This window comes from Myiozetetes cayanensis, unplaced genomic scaffold, assembly GCF_022539395.1.
Source record: "Myiozetetes cayanensis isolate MyiCay16 unplaced genomic scaffold, myiCay2020 scf6-25, whole genome shotgun sequence".
Taxonomy (NCBI): domain Eukaryota; kingdom Metazoa; phylum Chordata; class Aves; order Passeriformes; family Tyrannidae; genus Myiozetetes; species Myiozetetes cayanensis.
This window is the reverse complement of record NW_026087853.1, coordinates 17,123,159-17,149,561: the sequence shown is the minus strand read 5'-3', so window position 1 is coordinate 17,149,561 and position 26,403 is coordinate 17,123,159. Positions and strand designations below refer to the sequence as shown.

General features: G+C 37.2%; 1 protein-coding gene across 8 annotated transcripts in view; it reads left to right on the top strand.

Moving 5' to 3' along the window:
- The window catches only part of FLRT2 (fibronectin leucine rich transmembrane protein 2), a 65,607-nt gene extending 45,264 nt beyond the window's left edge, over positions 1-20,343 (top strand). For 6 of the 8 annotated variants that reach the window (XM_050337043.1, XM_050337046.1, XM_050337045.1 and 3 more), the window contains one exon: positions 11,118-20,343. In XM_050337043.1, coding sequence (XP_050193000.1) covers positions 11,530-13,518 — 1,989 coding nt within the window. In that variant the 5' untranslated portion in view covers positions 11,118-11,529 and the 3' untranslated portion in view covers positions 13,519-20,343. The remainder of the gene's footprint in view (positions 1-11,117) is intronic. The other 2 variants (XM_050337049.1, XM_050337047.1) reach the window with 1 other exon arrangement.
- The last annotated feature ends 6,060 nt before the right edge of the window (positions 20,344-26,403 follow it).

The following is a 26,403-nucleotide window of genomic DNA, read 5'->3' as shown; positions in this document are numbered from 1 at the left end:
TCAGTTGTTGAGAAAATGTAATGGCAGAAACTTTGAGACAGGGTGCCATGGGTTTATTCTGAGCTGAACTATTTCTTCAAAGACACACAGAGATGGCAGACTTCCTCTGTATGTACTCTGTATGTTGTGGAGAAAATTAGACCTATTGCCCTTACTGTATCCTCTTTCCTCTCTTCATGGTCAGAAGACTTGCGATTCTGTGTATCATGAAACTGTTCACACAGAATACACTGTCCTGCAGTCATCAGCATGGGGCAGACAAAAAATTGGCTGGAGCAGCACATTTCCAGCTTCTGGAAATGATGTCCATTTGGCTCCGCTTTGTCTTTGAGCACTCTCAGTGTTGGCAGCATCTCTGCTCCTTCAAGGAAAGAGTATAGCAGAAGGAAGACTAAGAAGTGACTTTAATCATAACTGCAGATGTAAACACCGTTTCTTTTTCTGCTCTGTCTCTTCTTCCACAGGGAACTGAGCTGCTGCCAGAAATTGAAGGTAGCTACTAGTTTCTTGGTTGATATAAACTCTTGCAGCTGGTGTTTAAACATGTAATCGGTACTCCTTCATCCTTCAAGAACAGTGCTCTTGCTGGCTAACACTGTCTTCGTGTATTATTTTGTGATCCCTGAAGACTTCTCATGAACTTCTTGTGGTTTTAGTTCTGCAGCTGAGAATCACTGGGTTAGAAATATCTGTTTACTATTTCTGGATTGTTCTTATTTCTATTTGTACCTAAAACTGAAGCTGCCCTGTGTTCTGTGCAATCCCATTGCAACCTTCTTTCCACAAAGAACTTCAAGTTAAATGGGAACTCTGAATTACTGTTGGGAAAAAGTAATATTGTACCATTTCCCTAAAGGAGAACCAAACCAGAACCAAGCGCCAAAAAGTTTGCTCTCTGTCAGAATCAGGACCTGGGGATTCATATCCCCGTTGCTGTCCACCACCTATCATATTTTCTTCAGACCTTTTTATTCTCACATGTGTACATTCCAAGGATATGTGCTTGACCATCAATACTGAAAAGAGACATCAGGACCCTCTCATTAAAAAAAAAAAATCATACAGAGTTACTGGAATCCTGAATGAAAATTAGCATAAAAATAAATGGCAGAATCAAACAAAAGTAACTGGGGGGGAGGGGGGAGAATCTGTTAATGGTGTGTATCCTTGATAAACTGTTCTCTGCTACTGCGTCTGGTAGCAGTCCTCTCTGTACTCTTAAGAAAAATCACTGATTTTACTGGTGCCCAGATAAACCATGGATTTTGAAAGACTGCCTCCATATGATGGATGTTTTTGTATTGGTGTAAAATAGTTACTTTATTTATATCTTTAGTGTTCTATATTGATGATTATTCTTTTATTCTGATGATATGTGGGAGCACAAGTTGTTTCCTGTATGAAGTGCTCTGTGTCATTTCTGCAATAGTGAGATTATTGCACTTTCTCCACATGTGCATACAGAAAAGTGTAATCGGATCTCTGGGAAAAGATAACTTATCCAGATCCCCAGACCTTTTCAGACAGTGTTGATGCTGAGATATTGTACAGTCAATAAGTAATGCAGCTATTTTGCTGAATAGGAATTTCAGAGGCTTAACTGTACATTCTTCATCCATCATTTTAATATCTTTCCCCTTTTCTGTTAACTGGCTATCTGATGGCAATTATTTAAAAATTTTGTTTGATAATCTTCTGTTTGCCTGTTACAGGGGCTGTGTCATATAAGCAAGATGTGTTCTACAGCTGGGGAACTGGCCCCATAAGTGACTATACCACACATCATAGGTTCTTTGAAGCACTTAAGCATTCAAACAACTTTATTAATCTTTCCTGATAGCTCCTTAGCAACGTTTATGGAGTTTAGTGCTGTGAGGGAGCAGCATGCTAAGTAATATTAAAAGAGGAAGGAGAAACCTCCATCTGCCTTTGTTGGAAAGATGAACGTATGATGACACTTTCAATTTTATTTATATCAAGGTGCCTAAGAAGCTGAGGGGCAGGTAGTGTCATATTTTCTCCCTGGGCCATATGCTACAAATATGGAAGATAAGAAAATGGCAGCCCACGCTCATTTGCCTACGATCCTAAATGAATGATACCGCACAAGGTAATGTGACACGGTGCAGAATCTCATCGATGATGTAGCACCATGCAACACATTTAAAATGTGTCAAGATGTTGTCTCCACAGAAGCAGTACTTAGTTATTTAGGTCACTAAAAGCAGCTTTTTCAAATTCTCCACAGACGTTTTGCCAGGCTGCCCACATATCTCTAGATAAAAGCAAACTGTTTGCTTCACAGCGTAGAATAATTTATAGGTAGGGACCAATTTGCTTGCAAAGAAACAGCAGGTTGCCATCATTTTTTCTTAGTACAAAATGCATTATGCTAAGTGCAGTACAAAACACATGTGTTCCAAAAGGGGAATTATTTTATATTAGTTTAGTATTATTAGTTTGTCTCAAACAATCGTGTTCAGTTTTGTCAAGGAAAGCTGTAAGCCCTCTGGAAAAGGGTCAAGAAGGCAAAGAAAGAATATCTTTCTTTTTCTTTCATTTTGTTAAGTGCAGCTGTTCAGAGGCAGATAATTCCACAACAACTTTCATGGTTTTAAAATGTGGAATGTAAACACTATTTTACAAATACTTTCATGAAATGGAATTGTGTCCAACTTACCTTGTTGGGTAAAAATTTTTTTTTTCTTCCTCTGTCCTTTTTTCTCTCTTTGTTTCTGGTCACAAGTGATCAGAAAACATTGGACCTCAGGCACATTTCCTATTGAAAATGTTATCAAAACTGACAAATCTCCATGCAAGGTTTTGGCTTCAGTAAAATCATATATTTTAATGTAAATGTGTTCTGTTGAAATGTTCCGGATAGCTGCTCATGTGAGATTCTTTTCATCTGCCGTTTCCAACTTTCTTGATCCAACTTTACATCATCACATAGTACATTGCTGAGTTTATGGACTCCTAGATGAGATCCATCAAAACTCTTTCACCTAAGATACGAGGTCAGTTCTTTGGGAATGAAAGACTAGGGAATTAATTCACTGCCCTACTAAATAGATCCTTCTCAGTTTTTGACAAATTTGACAAGTTTTGAACACTGCAGCATTAGACTGGTAAAAAATTAGACTAGGCCTTGGGGGAAGGTTAATAAAGACACTGATAACCCTTTGCTAGAAGGTGCAAAACTCCATTTAATATGAGTCCTTGAGGTGATCATCTGTTCCTCTTTGCCCACTGGAGTGAAAACAGCATGATGGTCACCATCTGGAGTAAATTTTCAACAATCAGCAATTTTAAAATGAAAGCAGGAATATTTTCTTATAAACAGATGCTTGGACTGTCAGTGACTTTGGGCTGTCTGAAGTCCTACACAATTCAGAATTTCACATTAGTTAAAACTTGGAGTTCTGCACATTTTCTTCTCCCAGGTGTTCTGTGAGGGAGTCCTGTCTGCTTGTGCACAGGCAATTAAAGATTTTGCTATTTAATTTACCATGTGTGTTCTCATTACCTTTTACTCTAAGAGCTGCAATTAGTTGAAATAGTAAATTTTGATGTTTCCTACATTAGAGTCCAGGACTCAACAGGCAGAATATCTTTAGTGGCAGTTTTCCGTTTCCAGAACTCTACTTCTGGGTCTGCCAGAAGCTGACATTATCGATTGCATAGGTTGATGTAAGATTAATCCATGCAGACAGTCATTCAGATTGGACTGGGTGGTATGAAAACACAAAATATAAATTTGAATGGATGTGTTTTCCATTAGATGTTCTACAGTATATATTTTTTGCTTTTGGTTACTAAAGATAATCATATTTTTAAGACTATTTAATGACAAAATTTATATTGACCTATATGGCATCTTGTGTTCATGAGCAAGGATGAATTTTTTTTTGCCACTGACTGGAAACAGATGTTTCTGGGATCAGAGGTTTGTTAGTTGTCACAAGTGATGTAGTCTTGATGAAGTTGTGCAACATCAAGTTTTGAGAATAACTTCCTTCTGTTAAAAATCAGTAACTGTTAAACACAGGAATGAAGATAATGTTAGTCTAGGCAGTCTGTATTCTCCAGACCTGAACTTTGGCACTTCAGCGCCCAGTTATGCAGCTGAGCAGGGTGTGTGGCACATCTCGGTTGCCGGCACGATGACTGGCAGCCTTGAATTCATGGCCCCACCTGAGGCATTAATGTTATTGATCTTGTAGCTATTTCATCCCTGCTTCCTGGAGTACAGCGGTCAATCTAGTGATTACGTCTTGTAGTATGTTCTCTCTTTTGACCTGTTACTGGTTTCTGTTAATCTGTACAAGGAGAAAAATCTACTCTACCTGAGCTTTTTCTCCAACAAAGCTATCTTTTTCCCATTACTAGCTCTCTTTCTCCCCTTCCCTCTTGCGTGCCTGCTCATGCCTATGAAATAATTGCACTCTGTAGTAACTCATAAGTAAAAAAATCTTGAACCGTGAAGCACATAAAGCTCAAGCTGGGAATAATGCTTTTAAAAGAATAGAGAAATATTATTTTTCCCAGTAACAAAGTACTGTAATACTCAGCATGTCAAGCATCAAACAAGTTAGCAATCACAGACATCTGTGAGGAAAGAAAAGTGTGTGCGTGCATGTGTGGACAGGCAAAGTGCAAAGAAAACAAGTCCCACATTTATTAATTTATTTGGTTATTCAAGGCAAGAAAGTTTCCTGCTGGCTTAGCTCCCCCTCCTGGCAGTCAGGAATCGGTCTCTATCAGATTCCTGTTGAACCTGTACAATACCGAAATTTCCAAAGACAAAGCTTTTGTTCATTATAATACCATGCCTTTTAAAGAGGGATTTCCTGAAGCCTCCATCCTTCCATGCAATGCGTCTGCATAATAATTTGCAGGAACGTAGCAAGAAAGATATAAAAGGCTTGGAGAAGCAGAAGGATACAGAATAACAAGGATGGCAAATGATGTCTTCACACCCATTGTGACGAGATGAACCACTCTAAACTTTCTCCTGTCTCCACCAAAGCAGATCCAAATCAATTTCATTTGTCTTCTCAGGCTACCTGATCTGAGCTTCGGAGAATAATTAGCGCAAATTGAGAGACAAAACCAGAAACGTCCTGATCAGAGCAGAAAAAAGCACAACAGTTCACTTGTGTGCATTTGACGAATCATTTTGCTAACAATATTGCAAGGGCAATGATGTCTTTCTCTGAAAAAATCTGTCCTTATAAACTTCACTGTGTCTGCAACATTGTACTGGGGTGCTTTAAGGTTTCCTCCGTATACTAGCTACTGATCACTATCCTGTCAGTGATACTCATTAGAAGAGGACACCAAGGATGGTTTCTTCTCTCCCTCTTCCACCCTTTTTCTTCACCTCTCCTTCTTACTCCTTACTTTTTCCATACATAATACACACCCATAACTATGAAGCAGTCAGAGCAGCAGGCATGCAAAAGGGCTTCCTGTAAAACCATTTTGATTCCTTTGGGTCATTTTCCCCATGCCTTTGATGCAGATATTATAGACTCATATTAAAATTTGGATGCAAAGTTCAAACCCAAGCAACTCATAGAGAAACATATACAGTAAACCATCATCTAAGGCTCCTAATCAGCTAAAAAAAGAGATAGGATATTCATTCATGTGAAGATATGAATTCTACTTATGTAAAGAAAAGATTTGTCATGTATTATTCCATATTTTTTTTGTTACCAGTTGATAGAAAAACAGGAAAATTTTTCTTAAGCAGTGGGAACTCTGTACTAGGTTTCATAGGAATGGAATTAGATTTGTTTTCTGTTTGTCATTCAGTTCCAGACATAATAGGCTTGTATTTACTGTATATTATAATTATGCAGAGTAAGATTATGACTTGATTATAACCTCAGTCTGCAGAATAGCCAAGAAAATTTATGCTAAATGGTTTAGTGCTAAGTAAGAGTCGCTGGTAGCAGTGAAAAGAATAGGTATGACCATTTAGGTTTGGTTTTGCTCGCCTTTCAATTTCTGTTGCATGGCACTCAGGTTCAGATAAATGGGTGAACTGCTAGGAAAAGTGGTGCTGAGTGGTTAGAATATCAGAGAAAAACCCCTTGGATTCCTGTGACTTCTTTTTGATCATTTTCACGATTCCTTGAAGAATAGCCAAGCATTCTTAATTTTATTCCCTCTAAAAAATTTATGGTCTTAATATAAACCATGGGAAGACTAATGAAGACAGACAGCTTGGCTTTAGGAGCACATCAAAACTGTGCTTATAACAGAGGGCTGAAAGTACTCATATGAGGGCTTGGATTCCTATGCTATCTCCTCCCTTTGTTATCTCCCCTGAATATCACTAGAATCATAGAATCATAGAATTAATTGGGTTGGAAGAGACCTCCGAGATCATCAAGTCCAACCCTTGATCCAACCCCACTGTGATTACTAGATCATGGCACTCAGTGCCACATCCAGCCTCATCTTAAAAACCTCCAGGGACGGAGAATCCACCACCTCTCTGGGCAGCCCATTCCAATGCCTGATCACTCTCTCTGTAATGAACTTCTTTCTCATATCCAACCTAAACCTCCCCTGACAGAGCTTAAGCCTGTGCCCTCTTGTCCTGCTGCTGATTGCCTGGGAGAAGAGACCGACCACCACCTGGCTACAACCTCCTTTCAGGGAGCTGTAGAGAGTGATGAGGTCACCCCTGAGCCTCCTCTTCTCCATACTAAACAACCTCAGCTCCCTCAGCCTCTCCTCACAGGACTTGTGCTCAAGTCCCTTCACCAGCCTGGTTGCTCTTCTCTGGACCTGCTCCAGCACCTCAATGTCTTTCCTGAACTGAGGGGCCCAGAGCTGAACACAATACTCAAGGTGTGGCCTCACCAGTGCTGAGTACAGGGGAAGGATCACTTCCCTGCTCCTGCTGGCCACACTGTTCTTTATGCAGACCAGGATGCCATTGGCCTTTTTTGAAATAGGTTCTCAACTTACCTTTGACTGCAAGTTTGGAAGACTGCATAATGAAAGGTGGGATGGATGGCCCTGAGGGCAGCTTTGGAGCTTCTTTAGACACCATAGGCACAGCCACTGAGGCAGTATACTGGTCAGCAAAGTAGGAATGAGTTCCACAAGTAAACTACTAGTGAGTTGATTTTTTTTCTCCTGGATAACACAAATTTATAATTGAATAGCAATTTCAATAATATATGAATTATTTCATGGCTATGCACAGTGAAATGACTAAAGCTGGAAGTTGTATGGATGATTCTAACCAGTAAAGGTGAGACTAATAAAACCGTCACCTTCCAACTTGCAGCCAGATGTTTCAACCTTTAAATATCTTTAATCAAAATACCTTATGTTTTATCGAGTACACAAAGCCAGGATTGTTCTCCAGCTAGCATCAGTCATGCCAAAAGGGATTTTATATGAGGCAGGTTTGAAAAAAGGCAGTGAGATAAAAATTTTGATTAGAAATGAGTCTTAAGATATGAAAAGAAACATTTCTATTGATGTCAGGAACTCAGGCAACTAAGCCAACTTTTCAGACCTGGCCACCTAAAACATGCGATATGTTCTCATTTATTTCAGTGTGTTTTTCTCAACTTCATTGTATCATTCCTTAAATCCTAATGGGGTTTAATATCCTGGCTGCAGTAAGGCAGGAAATGTCTTACACACTTGGAAGATGTGACTTGTGCTCTAAGGAAGATATAGTGAGAAGTAATAGAAATCAAGTGTACAGGGTAGGAAATAGAGACAAAGATGACCAAAGTGATGATGGACAGATGTGTTATTATTGAGGCATCTCCTTGTTAATTTCTTTAATTTTAAGTTAATTGTGACAGCTTGCCTTCTTCTCCTCCTAGACTAGCTTATAGAACCTTCTGGCTTCATAATAAGCAAAGTTACTGCCATCTATTGTTCGAGTCAACTCCCAAGATTCACAATCACAATAAGTAAGGAATGCTGTAATTCCTTCACTTCCAAAATTCTGCTTCTGCAAATGATCAGTAAATTTGCAGAGATTCAGTTCAGTACTTGCAATCATATTGAAAACAGAGAGCTTGCTTTAGGGAGCCAGAATGCCAGGGATGGGGGAAGGTCAATGACTCTACCTGCCTTCAGTTTTGGCAGTTTGCTAAAAACAAAGTGTTTAAGTTTTTCCAGCCTTCTAGAATTTGCAGACAATGTTTTTCCTTCACAGATTTTCTCTTTTTTTTTTTTTTTTTTAATCAAGCAGGCTGTTTAGTTCTTCAGTCTTGTTAATATCTTTGGGGTAGAAATTTCTAACACAGAGAAAGAATTGACTTTTGTGTTAGGGTTCCTGAGATTTGCTGAAAATACTGCGGGTATGATCCCTATAAGTTATTGTTAAACAGTTATAAAAGACTACTGAGGTGAAACTTTTCCCCCCGGAGAATATTTAAGTACATCAGTTGTATCTTTGCTTCCTCACTCCTTCCCTCTCTCACACCACACTCAACTCTGAAGTCATAAATATCTTGTTAGATGTGTCCTTGTGCTCTTGCTTAGTATAATTGAGAACAGTTCCAATGCTCATTATTCTAACTGATTTTTATTGTATTGGTTTATTATAGACTGATATCTAGAGATTAGGATACTAGCATTAATAAAAGGACTCCCTTTCTCATCATCACAAGGGAGAAAACATTAGGAAATCTGTTCTAACAGATTTCTAAGGGTAAAACCCATGTAACAGTAAGAAGGAGATCAACTTCAGAGTCTGCTTAAGCAACTGACCAGTCAAAGCTCTTTTATTTGTACTATCTAATGATAGTGCTGTACATTTACCCCAGTTTGCTCGAATCATTACTGAAATCTTTTATTCAGGTTCCACGTTTACTTAGGTAAGAGGTACACTGGGCAGAGTCCTAGAATAAGGTGAATGCATAAATCAGTTTTAACATGACAGTCGCTTCTTAAGACGTTCCCAGCAAACCAGGAACTGCAGCTGCCTGTGGCTGCATGTCCTTAGCTGGGCTTTCTATTATACCCAGGAGTCAAATAAAACCTAATCAGTAATCAGACTTACAATCAAAAGCGAGCTTAGTGCAGGACATTGGCTCTGTTAGAAGGTACAGGCTGTCTCTCTCCAGTGATGGAAAAGGAACGAGAGAACCACCCCTGTGTGGGCCCAAGCATCTCAGAGAAGGCTCTGCATGTTCATTCTTTTTTTAAAAAGAGAGTGTCATGCCAGATCAGAGTGCTGTGATCTAGATGGGAGCCAGGCCTTATTAAAGGCGGATAAACTGTCACACTTAGGCTTGTTAGAATGTAATCCTGTTAAGAGTTTCTCCACAGTATCATGTCATCTGACATAATTGAAAAGAAATCACTTTTGATTGAAATACACCTGCAAGAGAGAAAACCATGAAGGGTGGGGGAGTGAATATTACTGTTTCTATAAGAGGACAATACGCAATATAAGCAGCACTACAGTATAATTTGCACTGCCTTTATAATTTGAATTTGTAATGATAAACTACAAGATTTCTCACTTTTTATTTCCAACTTTTTGAACTTTGAGGCTGATACCTCTAATACTCTAAATAAATACAGTAATCTGCAAGTGTAAGGTTGCAGAGTTATAATAGTTTGACTTCCAAAGAGGCTTTCTACACTGTCAGTCCATAGGATTCCTAAACACAGCATTTGGGGCATATTACAAACTGCACAGCTATATCAGAAGAACAAGTTTCATGCCCTCCTGAATTAAATTTCTTCCCAAATTACCTGGATGTTGCTTAAACTGTTTAAATAACTGGAAAGAAAAAACCAAAGCAAATCAAAACTCAACCAACCAACAAAACAAACAAAAGCAAAAGAATCCCACCATTTTTAAGCAGGATTTCTGTTCACTGAAATTCTGTTTCTTTGAAATCCTAGCAAATGAATTTTGGTCTGGGTAAACAAAACCTGGCAAATTGCTGTGCTCATGTCACTGCAGTTCCAGAGCCTGATATCTACACATGCTTGGTATTTACCAAGGTTTGTATCCTTCCTTTGGTTCAAGTATGTAAAATGCAGTATTTTTTACTTTTTTTTTTTTCCAGTAATTGGAAACAACATATAATAAGACAATATAACATCAAACAACATATACTTTAATTGCACACTTTAGAGAATGAGTATGTTTGGTTATAAATCTGAATAATAAATAGTAGCTGGGAACATAAAAAGTGTACTTAAAAGCTAAAAATATACATTAAGGGACTCATCTATACTAAAGCTAACGAACTTGTTTATGTAACCATGCACAGACAACTGTATAGCAGAATTAAAAGAATGGTTTCAAGATGTTCTACAAAACTGCTGTAGTTTGAGCTGATCTCCTAAAACAATAAATTAGCACACGTGAGCCTGTTTCATTCAGTGGAAAGCAAGTTCTGAAATCTATTGACAATACAGTTCAGATCAGAACCAATATCAAGATGATAGTTTTAGCAAATCCATGTGTTACAGCAGGGTATATTTCTTGTATTTGTGGATTTGCATACTTGTTTAAAAGGATCTCCTTGTAAGTTTCTAATTCATTCTACTGAGGTACAGTAATATGGCAGTGTGCATCAAGTTGGAGAATATACATAATGGCATTACAGAAATAGAAGCAGAACATTCCAGAGTCTGGTAGGAAATAAACACAGAGTGTGATTAAATAATACAGCCCAAAGTCTACTCTGTCAGGCATCAGTGAATAGCATTCATTGAAGTCAGGGGTTCTGCCAAAGAAAAATAATTACCTAAGCAAAAATTTCCACTTAAACTGTTTAGTTTTAGGTTTCTTCTTAGTTTTAGAATTTTAAACAGACTGTGAAAGAATGAACACTGGAGTTACAGTATGCAAGTGATAGATCCAGCCTTCACTGAAGTCAAAGTCCTTCAATCATTGCAATGACTGCATCAAATCTATTTCTAGACTACTTAACAGTAACATTAAGCTAATGTTTAATATTAATGCCTTTTTTCCTTTTTATTTTTTTTTCTCTTGCCCAGAAATCCATAAAGAGCTCAGCTTTAGAATAGTCTTCCAATGGACTTATCTTCCCTATTAAACATTTCATGCTATTCAGTTTTTTCTTTCCTCTTTTGTTTTACAGGTAGGCCAGATTTGGCACATAGCTGATATGAGGACTTTTCTGAGTTCAGAAAGCTGTGATTGACACCAACAGACTTCAGTGAAAGGAAATATCCCTGCAAGCACAGAGACTTTTGGTATCTAAATTAACCAGTTGTTCATCTGCGAAGGCATGACTGCTGTTTCTTGCAGCACACATGGAAGAAGGCAACAAACTTTGTAACCCTGGATAACAAGACTGTGTTTTTATCAAAAGTAGGCGGTAGACCAATTATAAAAAGATTATTTTATATTTAGCTTCCAGGACTTGAACTCTGGCCTGAACACTGGACATTAATAGAAGCCAATTTTAATGACCTGAGATTTTGCTACCTGTGCTTTATTATTGTTATCAGTTCTTAAACACTTTGGTACTTTATTTCTTTAGATTAGAAATGGGTTCGTGGACTAAAATGTGGCCCACAGATTGGGCTCTTCTCATGAAATCATGGCTTATCTTTTCCCTGGGGCTCTGCATGCAGGTCTCCAAAACTTTGACCTGCCCAAAAGTCTGCCGCTGTGATCGAAACTTTGTCTACTGTAATGAGCGAAGCTTGACCTCAGTGCCTCTTGGGATACCGGAGGGTGTAACCGTCCTCTACCTCCATAATAACCAAATTAATAATGCTGGATTTCCTGCAGAGTTGCACAATGTCCAGTCTGTGCACACAGTCTACCTGTATGGCAACCAATTGGATGAATTCCCCATGAACCTGCCGAAGAATGTCAGGGTTCTCCACCTGCAGGAAAACAACATCCAGACCATTTCTCGTGCTGCTCTTGCTCAGCTTTTGAAGTTGGAAGAACTGCACCTGGATGACAACTCCATCTCCACTGTTGGAGTTGAGGATGGGGCATTCCAGGAAGCCATCAGCCTCAAGCTTCTGTTCTTATCCAAGAATCACTTAAGCAGTGTACCAGTAGGCCTTCCACTGGACTTACAAGAACTTCGAGTAGATGAAAACCGAATTGCTGTAATTTCAGACTTGGCCTTTCAAAATCTTACAAGTCTGGAGCGTCTGATTGTGGATGGCAATCTCCTTACTAATAAAGGCATAGCAGAAGGCACCTTTAGCCACCTCTCTAAGCTCAAGGAATTCTCAATCGTTCGGAATTCACTGACCTACCCTCCTCCCGATCTTCCAGGGACGCATCTGCTGAGGCTTTACTTGCAGGACAACCAGATAACGCATATACCACTTACAGCCTTTTCAAACCTCCACAAACTGGAACGTCTTGATATTTCCAACAATCAACTTCGGATGTTGACAAAGGGAGTATTTGATAATCTCCACAACCTGAGACAACTCACTGTAAGGAATAATCCCTGGTTATGTGACTGCGGTATTAAGTGGGTCACTGAATGGCTCAAATTTATTCCTTCTTCCATCAATGTACGGGGTTTTATGTGCCAGGGACCAGAGCAGGTCCGAGGGATGGCAGTCAGGGAGCTGAATATGAATATGTTGTCATGCCCCACCACCACCCCTGGTCTGCCACTTATCATCACCCCTGTCCCAGCTACTACCATGCCGACTACATTAGTTCTCACCTCATCGTTTTCCCCCCCAGGTAGCAAATATAATCCTCTCACTCCCATCATAGCCACACTCCCCACTGTGCCTGACAGGGAGGACAGAGAAAGGGTGACACCTCCTTTATCCGAAGGGATTCAGCTCTTCATCCATTTTGTGAATGACACTTGCATCCAAGTCAACTGGATGTCACTTTTTACCGTGATGGCATATAAACTCACATGGGTTAAAATGGGCCATAGTCTGGTAGGAGGAATTGTTCATGAACGAATAGTCAGTGGTGAGAAGCAACAATCAAGCTTGGTAAATCTGGAGCCCAAATCCACCTATCGGATTTGTTTGGTTCCACTGGATACTTATAACAGTTACCGAACTGGAGAAGACACTGTCTGTTCAGAAGCCACAACCAAGGCTTCCTTTTTGAGCAATGGCAGCAACATCCCTTCCAGCCATGAGCAGACAACTTCTCAGAACCTAGGGTCCCCATTTCTGCTGGCAGGGTTGATTGGGGGTGCAGTGATATTTGTCCTTGTGGTTCTGCTCAGCATTTTTTGCTGGCATATGCACAAAAAAGGTCGTTACACCTCCCAGAAGTGGAAATATAACCGGGGCCGTCGGAAAGATGACTACTGTGAGGCAGGGACCAAGAAGGACAACTCCATCCTGGAGATGACGGAAACCAGCTTCCAGATTGTCTCCTTAAATAACGATCAGCTCCTTAAAGGAGATTTCAGACTGCAGCCCATTTATACCCCAAATGGGGGCATTAACTATACAGACTGCCACATCCCCAACAACATGCGATACTGCAACAGCAACGTCTCAGACCTGGAGCACTGTCATACGTGATAGTGAGTGAAGATGGGGGTGTCTAGGACAAAGAGGAAAAAACTCTAGAAAAAATAAGCCCCCCAGCAACGATGAAAAGAATTACATTTGATAAATGTTACAAAGATGCATTTATGCATTTGAATACTCTGTAATTTATACGTTGTACTATATAATGGGATTTAAAAAAAGTGCTATCTTTTCTATTTCAAGTTAATTGCAAATGGTTTTGTAACTCTTTGCTTTTTAAATCTTTAAAAAATATTGCTGAGTACTGTACAGGGTTGTACAATAAGAACCCAATGTCATGGCAAAGGAAAGAATGACTCATTCTTCAAACATTAACCACTTTGCTGTCGAAGCTGTGTGAGGGATGTTAAGTTTCTAAGTGTCCTGAATACAGGAAAATAAGTGCGTATTAAAACAGGGTCACCAGGAACAGACAAAAGTAATTCAGATAAAATGGGTACAACCCTTCTGACTTGAACCCAGCAGTTGCTGTTGAGCTTCAAACAATTGGAAATACATGTGTTGCCCTTTGTCAGTTCTGCATTTCCTACCTCCAACTCAAAGCTGGAGTTCTAAGAGTGCTGCCAAAAAGGCTACTTTCTTGTTTGATTAGTTTTCTCCCAATACACTTGGAATAGGAAAGGTAGACAGAACTCAATGTCAAACTCAAAGTGACCTTGATTCCTATCTGCAAAAGCTACTCTGAAAATGTCTCCAGTACTATGTACTTTTATCATAGAAAATCTTTCTGCTTTTCATTATGATTAAGAAGCTTTAGGCATTCTCTGACCCTTCTCACTGGGAGGTGAAGGTTATCAGAATGTAACAGAGAGTTGTCATTAAGTTGCACGTCTGTTTAATAGAGCAGCATTTGTCGACGCAGCGTGTTCAGGTAAAGCCTGAGCGAGAAAAATTCTAAATGCTCCCAGTTCTGCAGCATTCATTTGCAAGTTGAAATCTAAAGGTGTATATTGCTGAAAACATGGTGCAAAATATAATGCCAATGGATTGTTGATTTTTATGGTTCAAGCTGTGTTTGACTTAGGAGTCTGAGTTATGTTCAGTATGAAGAAATAGAAAAAGAAGACAGAGAAAACAAATAAGAAATGTATTGTAAAAGTTTATTTAGTACTGGAACTCCAGGCATATTATAAACTGAATTACCCTTCTTTTGTCTTAAGTGTTTCATAATGATCTGTGCTTTACAAGCGCTAGGTGGGCTTAGAATTTGGTTTTTATTCTCTCAAATTTTTTAGCTGCAATACCTTCTGAATCTTTGAGCTTTACATGCACTATGCAAAATGTCATGCTTGTATTAAAACCACAATGCAGCTCTCCAAATTATGCAATGTTCCAGCCACTCCACTGACTCAATGACTGCCAGGATTTTGTGCCAGCTCAGTGGTGGAATCTAATTCTTTGTTTTTTTTCAGTTAGTTTGTTTTTTAATGCAGCTCATTTTCTCCTGAGCTTGGGGACAAGCTAAAGTTGTATCAAAATAAAAAAAAAAAACAAACAGCAGATGGAGACAAAGCTTCCCTGAGGGAGTAGGGAGCCAAAGAGAAAATATTTTACAGTGACCAACTAGGAACAAGGAGAAGTTCTAGCAAGTGAATTGGAGCAAAGGGTGAAGCACTTTCACTGTGGAATGGTTAGACTTTTCACTTTATGAGGCTCCTTATGTTGGGAGAGAGGGTTTTAATCCTTTCCTTTGCTCATTTCACTCAACCCATTTTTGAAATTTAACAGTCCATGAGCATGCAGTTTCTGAAGTTCAAATCACATGATAACACTCATTTTCTGCAATGGCAAAATGAACCCAGTTATGATTGATGGCAAAGTACGATCATTTTATAAGGAATCACATCTTCCCACCAACACCTTTTATACTCACAGTTTGAAATTCCACTATATATTCTATATATTTGCTATTTTCTTCAGATATAGCAGGTATTTTAGACAACTTCTGTGTCTACTGTAATAGTAAAGTCAATTAAATTTTGCTGAGTAAAAGGCTGCCATATGATTTCAAATGGTATAATTCTAGGTAGAAATGTCTATGCAAAGTGGGTTTTTTTCTGTGATTTATTTAGTGAAGGTGATGATGATAAGGTTGATATTTTTGCTTTTTTCGGTTAATGTGTTTTAGGTGCCACAGCTCAAAAGACAAGCAACAAATAGTTGTGCTTCTGCACACTTCCATTGCATGCTGCAGTTTGCTTGAAATTAAGTAGAGCAGAGATCCCATTGGGTGTGGACATAGTATCAATTTCACCCAAATAACTAGTTGTACATTTGATTTCAAAAGGTCTCCTTTGAAAGTACATGCTTACTGGTATTTTGTACTTCAATGACTGATGCAGGAGGAATCTTCTGTTCTAGACCTCAGGATATCATAGATTCAAGATAAGTAAGGCACCTTATTTTTAACAATTGACTTATTCAGGGAGTTCGGCTGTACTGCGGGTGAATGGTCCACAAGCCCAAATTGATGACAGTAAATGTTACTGACCTAATAGATAAAAAAATCAAAATTATATTAAAGATAGCATAGTTTATGCTTCGTCTGTATGAATAATAATAATAATATATATATTGGTATGGGATACTGACAAAAGTTTCTTTTCTATAAATACTTCTCTGAAAAAACGTAGCAAGCCACTTATACAAGAATTTGTGGATAGAGCTGGGAGTATTACCTAAAAAAAATCAGATTTGTAGTCAAATGAAAGGTCACATGTTTCATTTGAAGAATGTTTCTCCCAATTCTAATTGCTCTTTTACTGCAAAACATTTAATGTATTTCAACCTACAGTGGAATTTGTGACTTCTTAAAGTGTCAGTCGCACAAACATCTGAGACTTCATTTCAGGTCATATCTAGATAAGTACATAAGGGGAAAATTTCACAAGATGAAAGTCACAGTTAAAAATGACAATGATATTTTGGCAATGTAAAGTTTAAGATAGTAGTTTTTTCCTTAAACTTTGTAAAAATGGGATCATCTTCACGTAGTGTAAATATATGACCACATATAATAACTAAATGCTGTAGAGCAGAAGTCCCAAATTTGTGTATATACAACTCATCCAAAATGTTCACTTCAAAGTCCTGATTTGAACAGATTCATTGGACCTGGGGAAAAATTATTTTTTTACAGACAAAATCTCACTCATCTTCCATTGTATACTGCTAGTAGCTGACATAGATGTGCAGAAAGGTTGATTAGGGGAATAAAATAAGATTTTAATTGAAATTATGTTAAAGAAGTATCACAACACTGCTGTGCCCAGTTCTTGGGTTCCTTCTTACAAACAGGTCCTTATTTTCACAGATTCTGTTGCTGGCAGAAACAAACACCTGATTAATGCATGGACTTCGTGTTAACAAGTTCTAATTGGAAACATTATTAGTGAATTTATTCATAAAAATATAAAGGGATTAAGTTACTTTGGACTGAAAAGACAGCAGTTTTCCCTGTAAGCCAATAAAGTGGCTGTTTTACATGACAGTGAATGTCATGTAAAACAGAAAAAATGAAGTAGCACATACTATTTGCTACTAGAGTAGTTCAGCCATGTTTTTCTCTCAATCATTTTCTGTTTTCATGAGAGAAAATTATTGATTTTAGTTTTACAAACAAAAGAACCTTGTGCATATTGTATTGTTATTATGGTTTTAAGGGTCTACAAAAGGCACTTTATTAATGGCATTGAAATAAAAGTTCAGTCTCAGCTTCTGACAGTAAAGTGGTTAATTCCCATTGAATTCTACATTTATAGTACTTCTTCACCTTAAATTTAACATGGAAATATAAATCTTTTTTTTCTTTACAACACAAGGATAATGGTTTTACACATGACTTATCTTTACAGCTTAGTGGAATAACAAAACACAAGTGAGTGCCAAAACCAAAAGTTACTGGCTCTGAGCCTCATCAAATCCTGCCTGATACTCTCTTCTAAACACAGAGGTAATCCTAAGAAGCTGATCACTCCTTCCCTGAACTCTACTGAACAGGGCACTTTGTATCCCAGATGATACTACAGGCAATATTGAAACATTTGGCATTAAACTTTTGTACAGCAGAGAATGTTTAGCTCTTTAAAAGGACGTTGGCTAGTAGCCCATATGGAAAACTAGCACAGAAGAGATTTGGCAACCTTTTATTATATTGGGGCTCTGTGGAAATGTGCCTCGTGAGAGCTGAATTCTGATCCTCTCAGAAACAGATAAGCTACTAAACAAATTGTTATCATCAGTTGATCCCAAGTATCTGAAGATGATGCTTCATAAAATTGATTTTATCTGAGACATGCACACTTGATTCTGTTCTGTGTTTGGTATACTTTCTATCTTTAACATGGAAAAATAGATGGTTTGAAGTCTGCATTATCTGTTTTCTGCAATCTGCCATGTTGCACGCATTGTTAACTTCAAAACCTCACTATACACTATATATTATCTTGTTGACATATTCAGTAAAGAGTTATTTAAAAAAATACATCAATTTTGCTGTATTTATATGAGCAAGTTAATTAAAATAAGGATGTGGGTATCTGAAAGGGACAAAAAAATATCAGTCTTCTGTACTTGCATTCCTGGAAACATTTTCAGATGTTTTTCTGTCTGTTCACCCTCTCTTCAGTTTCTAAAAGAAAAATATTATCTTCTGTCTCTCAAAGGGTTAAATAATTTGTTACCTCAATTTCTCAGATTTAGTCTTAATCTTTATAAGATTATCTTTTTCTGATACACGTATGGGAAAGCACTGTAAAATGAGAACAGACTGTATTTCAGTGTTTACAGTTATTAGGTACACTTTAGCAGCTACACACCTCTATAACAAATATATATATGTGGAATCTGTGACTCATTATATGCATAGTCATTTGATAAATGCATTTGACATTCATCCTTGACAATCTTGAACCTGTCTTTTAAGTATTATTATCTATTTAATCTGTTTCCTTGACATGAAATGTGATTTTTTTTCCCAATTCTCCCTTCAAAATTGCTCTTGAATTTTCAGAATGCACAACATTCAGACATAAGCCTTAATAAATTTTTGTATAAAACAAATCTTAACATATATGTTAATATATGCACTATATATATAAAGAGATGCTTAGTTACTTAGAAATGAAAATTATGCCTCTTCTACTTACCTGTATTTTTGCTTTACCAGAAAGTGAGATATTGAATGTTACAAGTTTTGTCACTTCAAAGCTTAGAAATGTAATACTACTGAGTGTCACAATTCCTCAACAAATTACCTTACTCTCTTTCATAACCCTGAATATCACGTAAAACTACTGAGAGCTGCTGTATAATACATCCACATCAAGTCCTGCAGCCTTTCCCTCTTAATAGGTTTCCCTGCATTTGATGCTTCTACTGAACCCCATTATACCCTGGTAACTAAACCTTCTTGCCTTACTACAAGAGGGTGGACAAATGAGAAACTCTTGCCATCATTTATGTATTTGACAATAATTGCATAATCATTTTCATAGAAAATGCTGTTTTCTGTAAAAAAAATGTTGACAAATATTGACTTCATCATATAATCCTTTAATATCTCAAATTTTTTTATTGTAGTAGAGATAAAACTTTATATTTCTTTTTGATACTTCTAATCCAGTTAGCGGGAGCTGTTCAGACACACATACAAGTGTGTATAAATTTCTGGGCTTTTGTATAGAGGATTCAGCTACAAGGATCTCCCAAAACAAACACATGGAGGAGCATTTTTCTCTATTGTTCAGTCAAAACTTTTCAATATTTCACTTTAAAAGAGTTCTTCAATCTAAGAGAGTACCACGTGGAGAAACAACATTCCACCATTAAAGTATGAAACAAACACTTTAATGCTAATTGAAGTGCCACTGTCAGTGAAGGCTGAAACTAAAAATCACTAAAATACTTCCATTACATAGAGAGAGGCTTGGTGATTTTTTTAACAACAATTTACATTTCTAAAACAAATTAGTACGTTTTAAGGTGAAATCCTGACCCCACTGATTTCAACTATAAATCGCAATATTCATAGGAATAATACATCAGAAGGATTATTAAAAACATGCAGTGTGACACACCATATAACATGTCAAACCTTGTACCCCCTAAATGAAATACATCAATTGAGTACGGAGTAGTCTTTCTCTCTCTTGAAAAACTAGCGGAGGTGTGAAATAGACTGCAGAAAATGAGGGGTGAGATAAATTATGTACTGAGCAACATTGCCCAATATAAAGCCACCCAAGATAAGGACATTTAAAGCCACAAACAGGCCACTGAGCATAGCAAGAATGTTCTTTACACAAAGACACATACATTTTCTGCTTATAAGTCCATATTATGGCTAACATGTGAGTGCGAAAGTGCATGTATGAATATTCAGAGTTTGTAGTATAATTACACTTTGGTGGGACATCTTACACAGAATAAGAAGAACCTTGACTTTTTGCATTGGGTCTGTTACTTACCTTCTCTGTATAGAAAGGATTCGATTGAAGAACAGAAATCATGTTGACAGCACTGTCCTGTTTTTCTAAGCATAGAATACCTCAAAGCGTTAAGATAGTATAGAAACTATTATCCAAAAATGCAACTCAGATGCCCATGTGTGTTTACAACTTCAGCATGCTCTGTCCAAAAGGAAGAAGTCTCCATGCTAAGTACTAGCATAAAGCTGAACACAACCATTCTTGAAAAGCACAATTGCCAGAAAGATCCTGTTAAAATGGTGTATTTCTTGAGTGAAATCATTATTTCCAGTTCCATAAACTTTGAACAGGTGACTACATACATAAATAAAATTCTTTCTGATGAGGATTGGAACGTGTCTAAAGATGGAATACTGTAATTTTCCTACTTTGAAAGTGCCTGTGTGTGATGAAGTAAAGGCAGATTTTGTTATGTGAAGGTGAAATATAGTAATATTGATGAAGATAGACATACTCTTCTTTAATGACATTTTATGGACATGAAAAAGGACACATATATATGCTATATACATATATATTTGTGATATAATTTTAAAATTCCCTGAAAATTATCAGACTCTTTGGGTGAGATCCACTTCTAACACATGTGCAACATTCCAAAATACTTAAATCTTTGTAAATGATTGCAATCCCTTTCAATGAATAGAGACAATAAAATATGATAAAATGAGTATTTACAGAAATAGTGCACAGTATTAGCTCAAAGACTTAGCTATGGTAGAAAGAGAAAGAGAAAGAAAAAGAAGGAAAAGAAGGAAGGAAGGAAAATTGAAAAATAAGAATGAAGAAGGAAAGGAGGGAACAAGAGTTGTCTTACTTGCATCTGCATGCAGAGTTCATGCTGTAAAGTGAAGGAATATATTATACCCAGTGTATAATTCTGACCTCACATAACTCCACAAACAGATTTAAGCATTCAAAGGTCAGGAACCAATACATAATTCATTGCTCCCTGACACGATGCAAACGTTACGAATTTTTAAGAAAATTTGAGAGTTGGTATGAAGTCCAGTTTTGCTTTATCTGCTAATGTGAACAATTTCATTCATTCAGGTAGGACAGTAGCATGCCTTTGTAAGTGAAGACTGCAGAAACAAGGCAAGCACACTATTAATTTTCAAGAAAATAATATTCCTAGCTGGCAAAAAGCACGTGTGAGTTATCATCGCATATGACTTAGAAAAGTGAAGAAATGGAAACCTGAGAAAGGGGTGATATTCCAAATTATTATAGTTGTTTTAATAGTATGCAGTTGAGTAGGCAATTAAAGAAATAGTTCATAAATTTATTGAAGCTTTTCACATTTCAGGTCCCAGAGAGCATATATTCTATTTCCCATTCACAAGAAATTAGTTTAGGCAGCTTTTTACTTACATCTGCACTGGAGCTTAGTTTTAGAGTCAGTGTTTTCTTTTTTAATTGGTGATGTGTTCATTGGAAGTCTGTGCATGCACCGATTTATTTTGTCATCTGTGAAGAATTTGAGGGATACTCTAGTTTATGTGCAACGACTTGCCTTCATGAGAAATATGTAGTTAACTATATATCTGTACCTTTTTGCTTTTGTTTTGGTTTTCCATTTTATAATTTAACTTTATAAAAATGGAGGAAATATGAAGTAAAGAAAATTTTAATTTTTTTTCTGCTACAATTACAGCAAGGGTAAGACTGTATCTTTTTAGCAGAAGACAAAAATAAAGAATACTAAGTTAAGAAAGAAATTATCTTAAAGATTTTTGCTATCAATTTTAAGTTGAATTCATTATTTTTCAACATTTAGTTATAGTAGTGATACTGGGAAGTTGAGTTAGGAATATTGAGTAAACTCAGGTTTGTTGTTATAGGAACTTTTTGTCCCTAGGTTCAGTTTTACAGTTTATTACTAGTAGCTGCACAAAGAAAAGGAAAAAAATGTTTCTTCTTCCTTACTCAGGTATATTAGATTCCTTTTTGTAGTGGTCAAAGAGGAAGACAGGTACTTCACAGAGATCTCCCTCAAAAAACAAGGTGTTCAGAACTGAAAGAAAATACCTGGAGTCATGGCAGAAGTAGAGCTGGATCATGTTATGAGGGATGTAGCAAATTACAGATGCTCTGCAGCATTATATAGGACCTTTAGTTCGTCCAGGGCCGTACTAAGGTACCTTCATTGAGGTTCATGCTCTTGAAGATATTCTGTCAAAAGGCACAATCCATGCCTTAAAAACTGGGAAGGATCAGAGTTTTATTTTCTTTTGTGGGTCTTTAGTTGCCATTTCTGGAGGGCCAGGTACACCACTATTTTCAAGAAGGAGTGTGAAACAAGGCAAGTTTGAAAGGTCATATTTTCAATCACTCTCTTCACTCTCCTTTTATAAATGCAAATATTATTAAGGTCCTTGAAGGCAAATTTCCAAACCATGACACATGTGATCATTGTTTTAGCCTCAGATCAGACACTTCTACTTTCACTTTAGATGCCTATTACATTTCTCCATCATTCCTCAACTAATTAATTGTTTTCTTAATGTCTGAAACTAAGCAGTTTGTACTATTGCTGATTTGTCACAAGACAAGAAAAAAATTCTACAGAATCGTTTTACTTGTAAACTGTGATGACTACTCAGCAAAGCTAAGCTACAGAAATGCAGTACAGTGAACCATTTGTCATAAACTAATGATCTTCTACTGTGATATCAATTCAATTTATATCCAGACTATGAAAAATCCAGAGGCACCAATGTCACGATTTCCATTGTTTTTGCCTCATTTCTTCTATGCCACATCAACCTTCCATATCATGATTGATTTAGAGGACAGATTGCTGTTTTATGCCTCATATGATTATGTCATAAGTGTTTACATTTAAGATTAAAAAAAGAAAAACAAAGCTCTTTCTGATTGCCTGCATTTTTGGGCTAATCTAGTAGTAATTTACTCTGCATCTGTCCAGTGCACTATTCGTTTCTCAGTATTTTTACACGTTAAGACACATACACATAAACGTACACATTCGCGCTGTATTTATACATTTTTATGTTTATATTCAAATAAACATACACATACACATTTATAGACATATGCTGTGTATATCTGTAGGTTTAAATATGGATTGGTCTACGCTGAGTCCATTACAGATCTTACACATCAATTCAGTTCTCCCCTTTCTGAGACATCTCTAATTCAGTTCCCCTTAAGCTTGTGAGAGAGAGTGGAGATGTGAAATAGCACCATTTTTTTTTTAAATAACTGTGTTGTCAGTATTGGTGAGAGTACCTTTTCAATAATGTATGCACTTGGGCAGTCTGTGCACTAAAACTTGAAAATTACAGAGAAGATTATCATAGCTCCTGGAAGTGGATAGTGTGCACCTTCTAAAATATGCTTCCGAATGCACAAAGTACATCTGAGGAATCAGTTTATAGCAGGACTGTTCTGTGTGGTCCCTAAATAAACTGCAGACGGAGAAGAATGTGGGAGAAGACTATGTAAGTAAAACCTGGTATGAACAAGAAGGGAAAAATTCAGATGTTTCTACATCATTAGCATTACAGTTGACTTTCTTTGTCATTTTATTCGCTGTGGTGTATATTTCTTTCCCTGTATTTGACAACCTTTCATTGTCTTGAACTCAATTGTCACCTTCTACTTCAAGAAGAGCCCAGTTTTTTTTATGGGATGCCTCTGTCGTACGTGAGGGAATGGATTTGTATGTATCAGCCCAAATGGACAGTGTTCATTGCCACTCATCCTCCTCAATTCATTTATCTAACTGTTTGAAAAAAGATCCTGCTGAGATGAACTGCACATCCAGTCTGCTATCACAGGAAGACTTAAAAGTTTGCTATGAAATATTCTTCCAGTGTTTCATTTTGCAGATTCTCTATTTGTACCAGACATGCAAAGAAATTTTAAGCTGCACTAGCAGCAGTGCCTCTGTCTTGGTTCCCTGCTATTCCACTTGCATTTGACTTGAAATAGGAAAAGCTCACAGCTTGTTTCTGTTGCTCATACATAGCTTAGGTATTCTGACTCCATAATTAAAAGGCATGAACAGTCACATTAAATTCAAGGCTTAGGAGCTGCAGGGCTTGGGTACATGACTGTTTGCCTGGATATGTAGTAGCCTACAATTTAAGTCCTCTGTGCTCCATACATGGCTCCTGTCACCTCTGCTGCCCCTTTCTGAGACATCTCTAATGTAGGAGGAAGATAATTTTTCTTTTAGATCAACAAACATATTCATTCTATACAATTTATGACCTTTCAGAGGTCATAAATTGTAATATAAGTATTATTTCTCCCAAGATGGGAAGGAAAGGATGAGATATGTCTCCATCCATTCTTCATGAGTGAAGAACAAGTCATCTGTCGAATGATCTAAGGACAGGCTCCCTCACTGACTGTATGCTTCTCCTTCTGCTAACCAGGCTTCGTGTTTTTTGGTAGTCCCATCTACTCTGTTTCTGTCAAATATGATGTAATCATGGAATCATAGAATATGATGAGTTGGAAAGGACCCATCAGGATCATCAAGTCCAACTTGATATATGTAAATATGTTAACTATGTAGTAAAATTTATCCCTGTCCATGCTTACAGTGCAGTTCTGATCATTCAGAACTCTATACTTTACTGTAATTTTTAGTTGTTAGTTTACATATTCTGTTTTTGATAGGACTCTTGGTTGTTGCTCAAGAGGTAAGTAAAGAAGGGGAAATTGTTTCATGCAGATTTGTGAACCTGACATTCCCCTCTTTTAAATATCTATCTTTGCAAATTAAAGCATATTTTACTGTGATTTTGGAGAATTGGTTTTAAAACATAATATTACATACATATTGCTTAATATATATATCATATTCAGAAATACAAAAGGAAAAAAATGCACATTATCCTAGAACTTGTCAGTAAACTTATTGTTTTCCAGTTAGAGATCATCCTTACTAGTAAATTAACTGATACAAGTAATGAAGTTCCTTCTAGTTTCTGAAGTTCCTGTAACAGAGCTATTTGGGGCAGGTGTGGAGAAAGAGGGATTTGAAGGACAGAAATTGTGCCAATACAAAATGTCTTTTAAATAAATATGGGCCAAAATATGAGTTCTGTTCAGACCTGGGGTATATACAATTGTGATAAAGATGCAAACATGTTTGGGGTTTTTTTGGTTTTGTTGGTTTGGGTTTTGTTGGTTTGTTTGTTTGTTTTTCTTGTGAGCAATGTTCTCTATTTCTGGGATTTAATTAGAGTTGCTGCTTATTTTAAGTACCTGAATTAGAAGATCATTAATAATTTTTTGTCTGGATTGAGAAAAAAAACCCTTCATTTCATACACTTGCCAACTACTATTTTTTAAAAAATTTGAATAACTCTTTTTCCATTTTTCTTGCAAAGGTCTGCTAAGTTGCAGTGAATTTGGAAAGCTGCATTCTTGTCAGTGAAAACAAAACAAACCAAAAATATCACAGCAGATATTCCTCCATCTTGCTATAGAAGATAAACTGTTTAAGGATAAACTTCTGCAAGTCTCAATGGTTCAGCAAACAGTTTGATCAGGAGAAAAAATTTATCTGCGTTTGAAAGGCTGATGTTAGTTTGAAGTTATAAAGAAATTCACTGTCAGGTGAACTCCCTCTCTGCTTTGATTCTAAAAGATGACATGTACTTATTTGAATTTAACTTTAGACAGCTGATGAAGAGTGAGTGAAATAACCATAACAAATAGCAAAGTTGTGAGTAAAACACTAATAGCCTTAGTTTGGTGCAGAGTATTATATGCCTAAAATTACATGAATTTTCTCTGAATTTACTGCTTGCTGTAAAATACAGTTGTGTTTTTTAATGAACATTATGGCCTTCAAAATTTTATGATAAGGATGTTTCTCATAATTATTCAAAAACTGTGTTTCAGAAGCCATCCCTCAGAAAGATCTTTTAGCCTGGCTAAATAGTCCTCTGGTGTGTTAATTGCTTCCAACCCTGACAGGTCTTTAATAATGCTCTTTTGGATCTGCTTGCAGGTTTTTACCTTTTGTTTTTCTTGCTTGACTACCCTGGCTGGAGCCACTCATGTGAAGTATATGCCATATATTTCCATGTGCAGGTTTTTGTTAGGGCAGCCAGGCAAGAGGGAAGAGGCAGAATAGGACAGATCCTTTGAGTTCTCTGATGGTGACCCACAAGCAGTTTGCCACACAGTTTCACCTGTAGAGCTTAACATAGAGCCCTCAGCAGGTACTGTGAAGGGGGAGAATTACAAGAGCATGGTGGACCATTGCCATGTGTGTCACCTCTCCTCAGCATCACACTGCCTGCTGTGTGTTCCTCCAGCATTCGATCTAACACACATGTATCAGCCAATGGATCCCTGCTAAATGATCTCTAGGGTGTTTATGAACCTGTTGAACAAC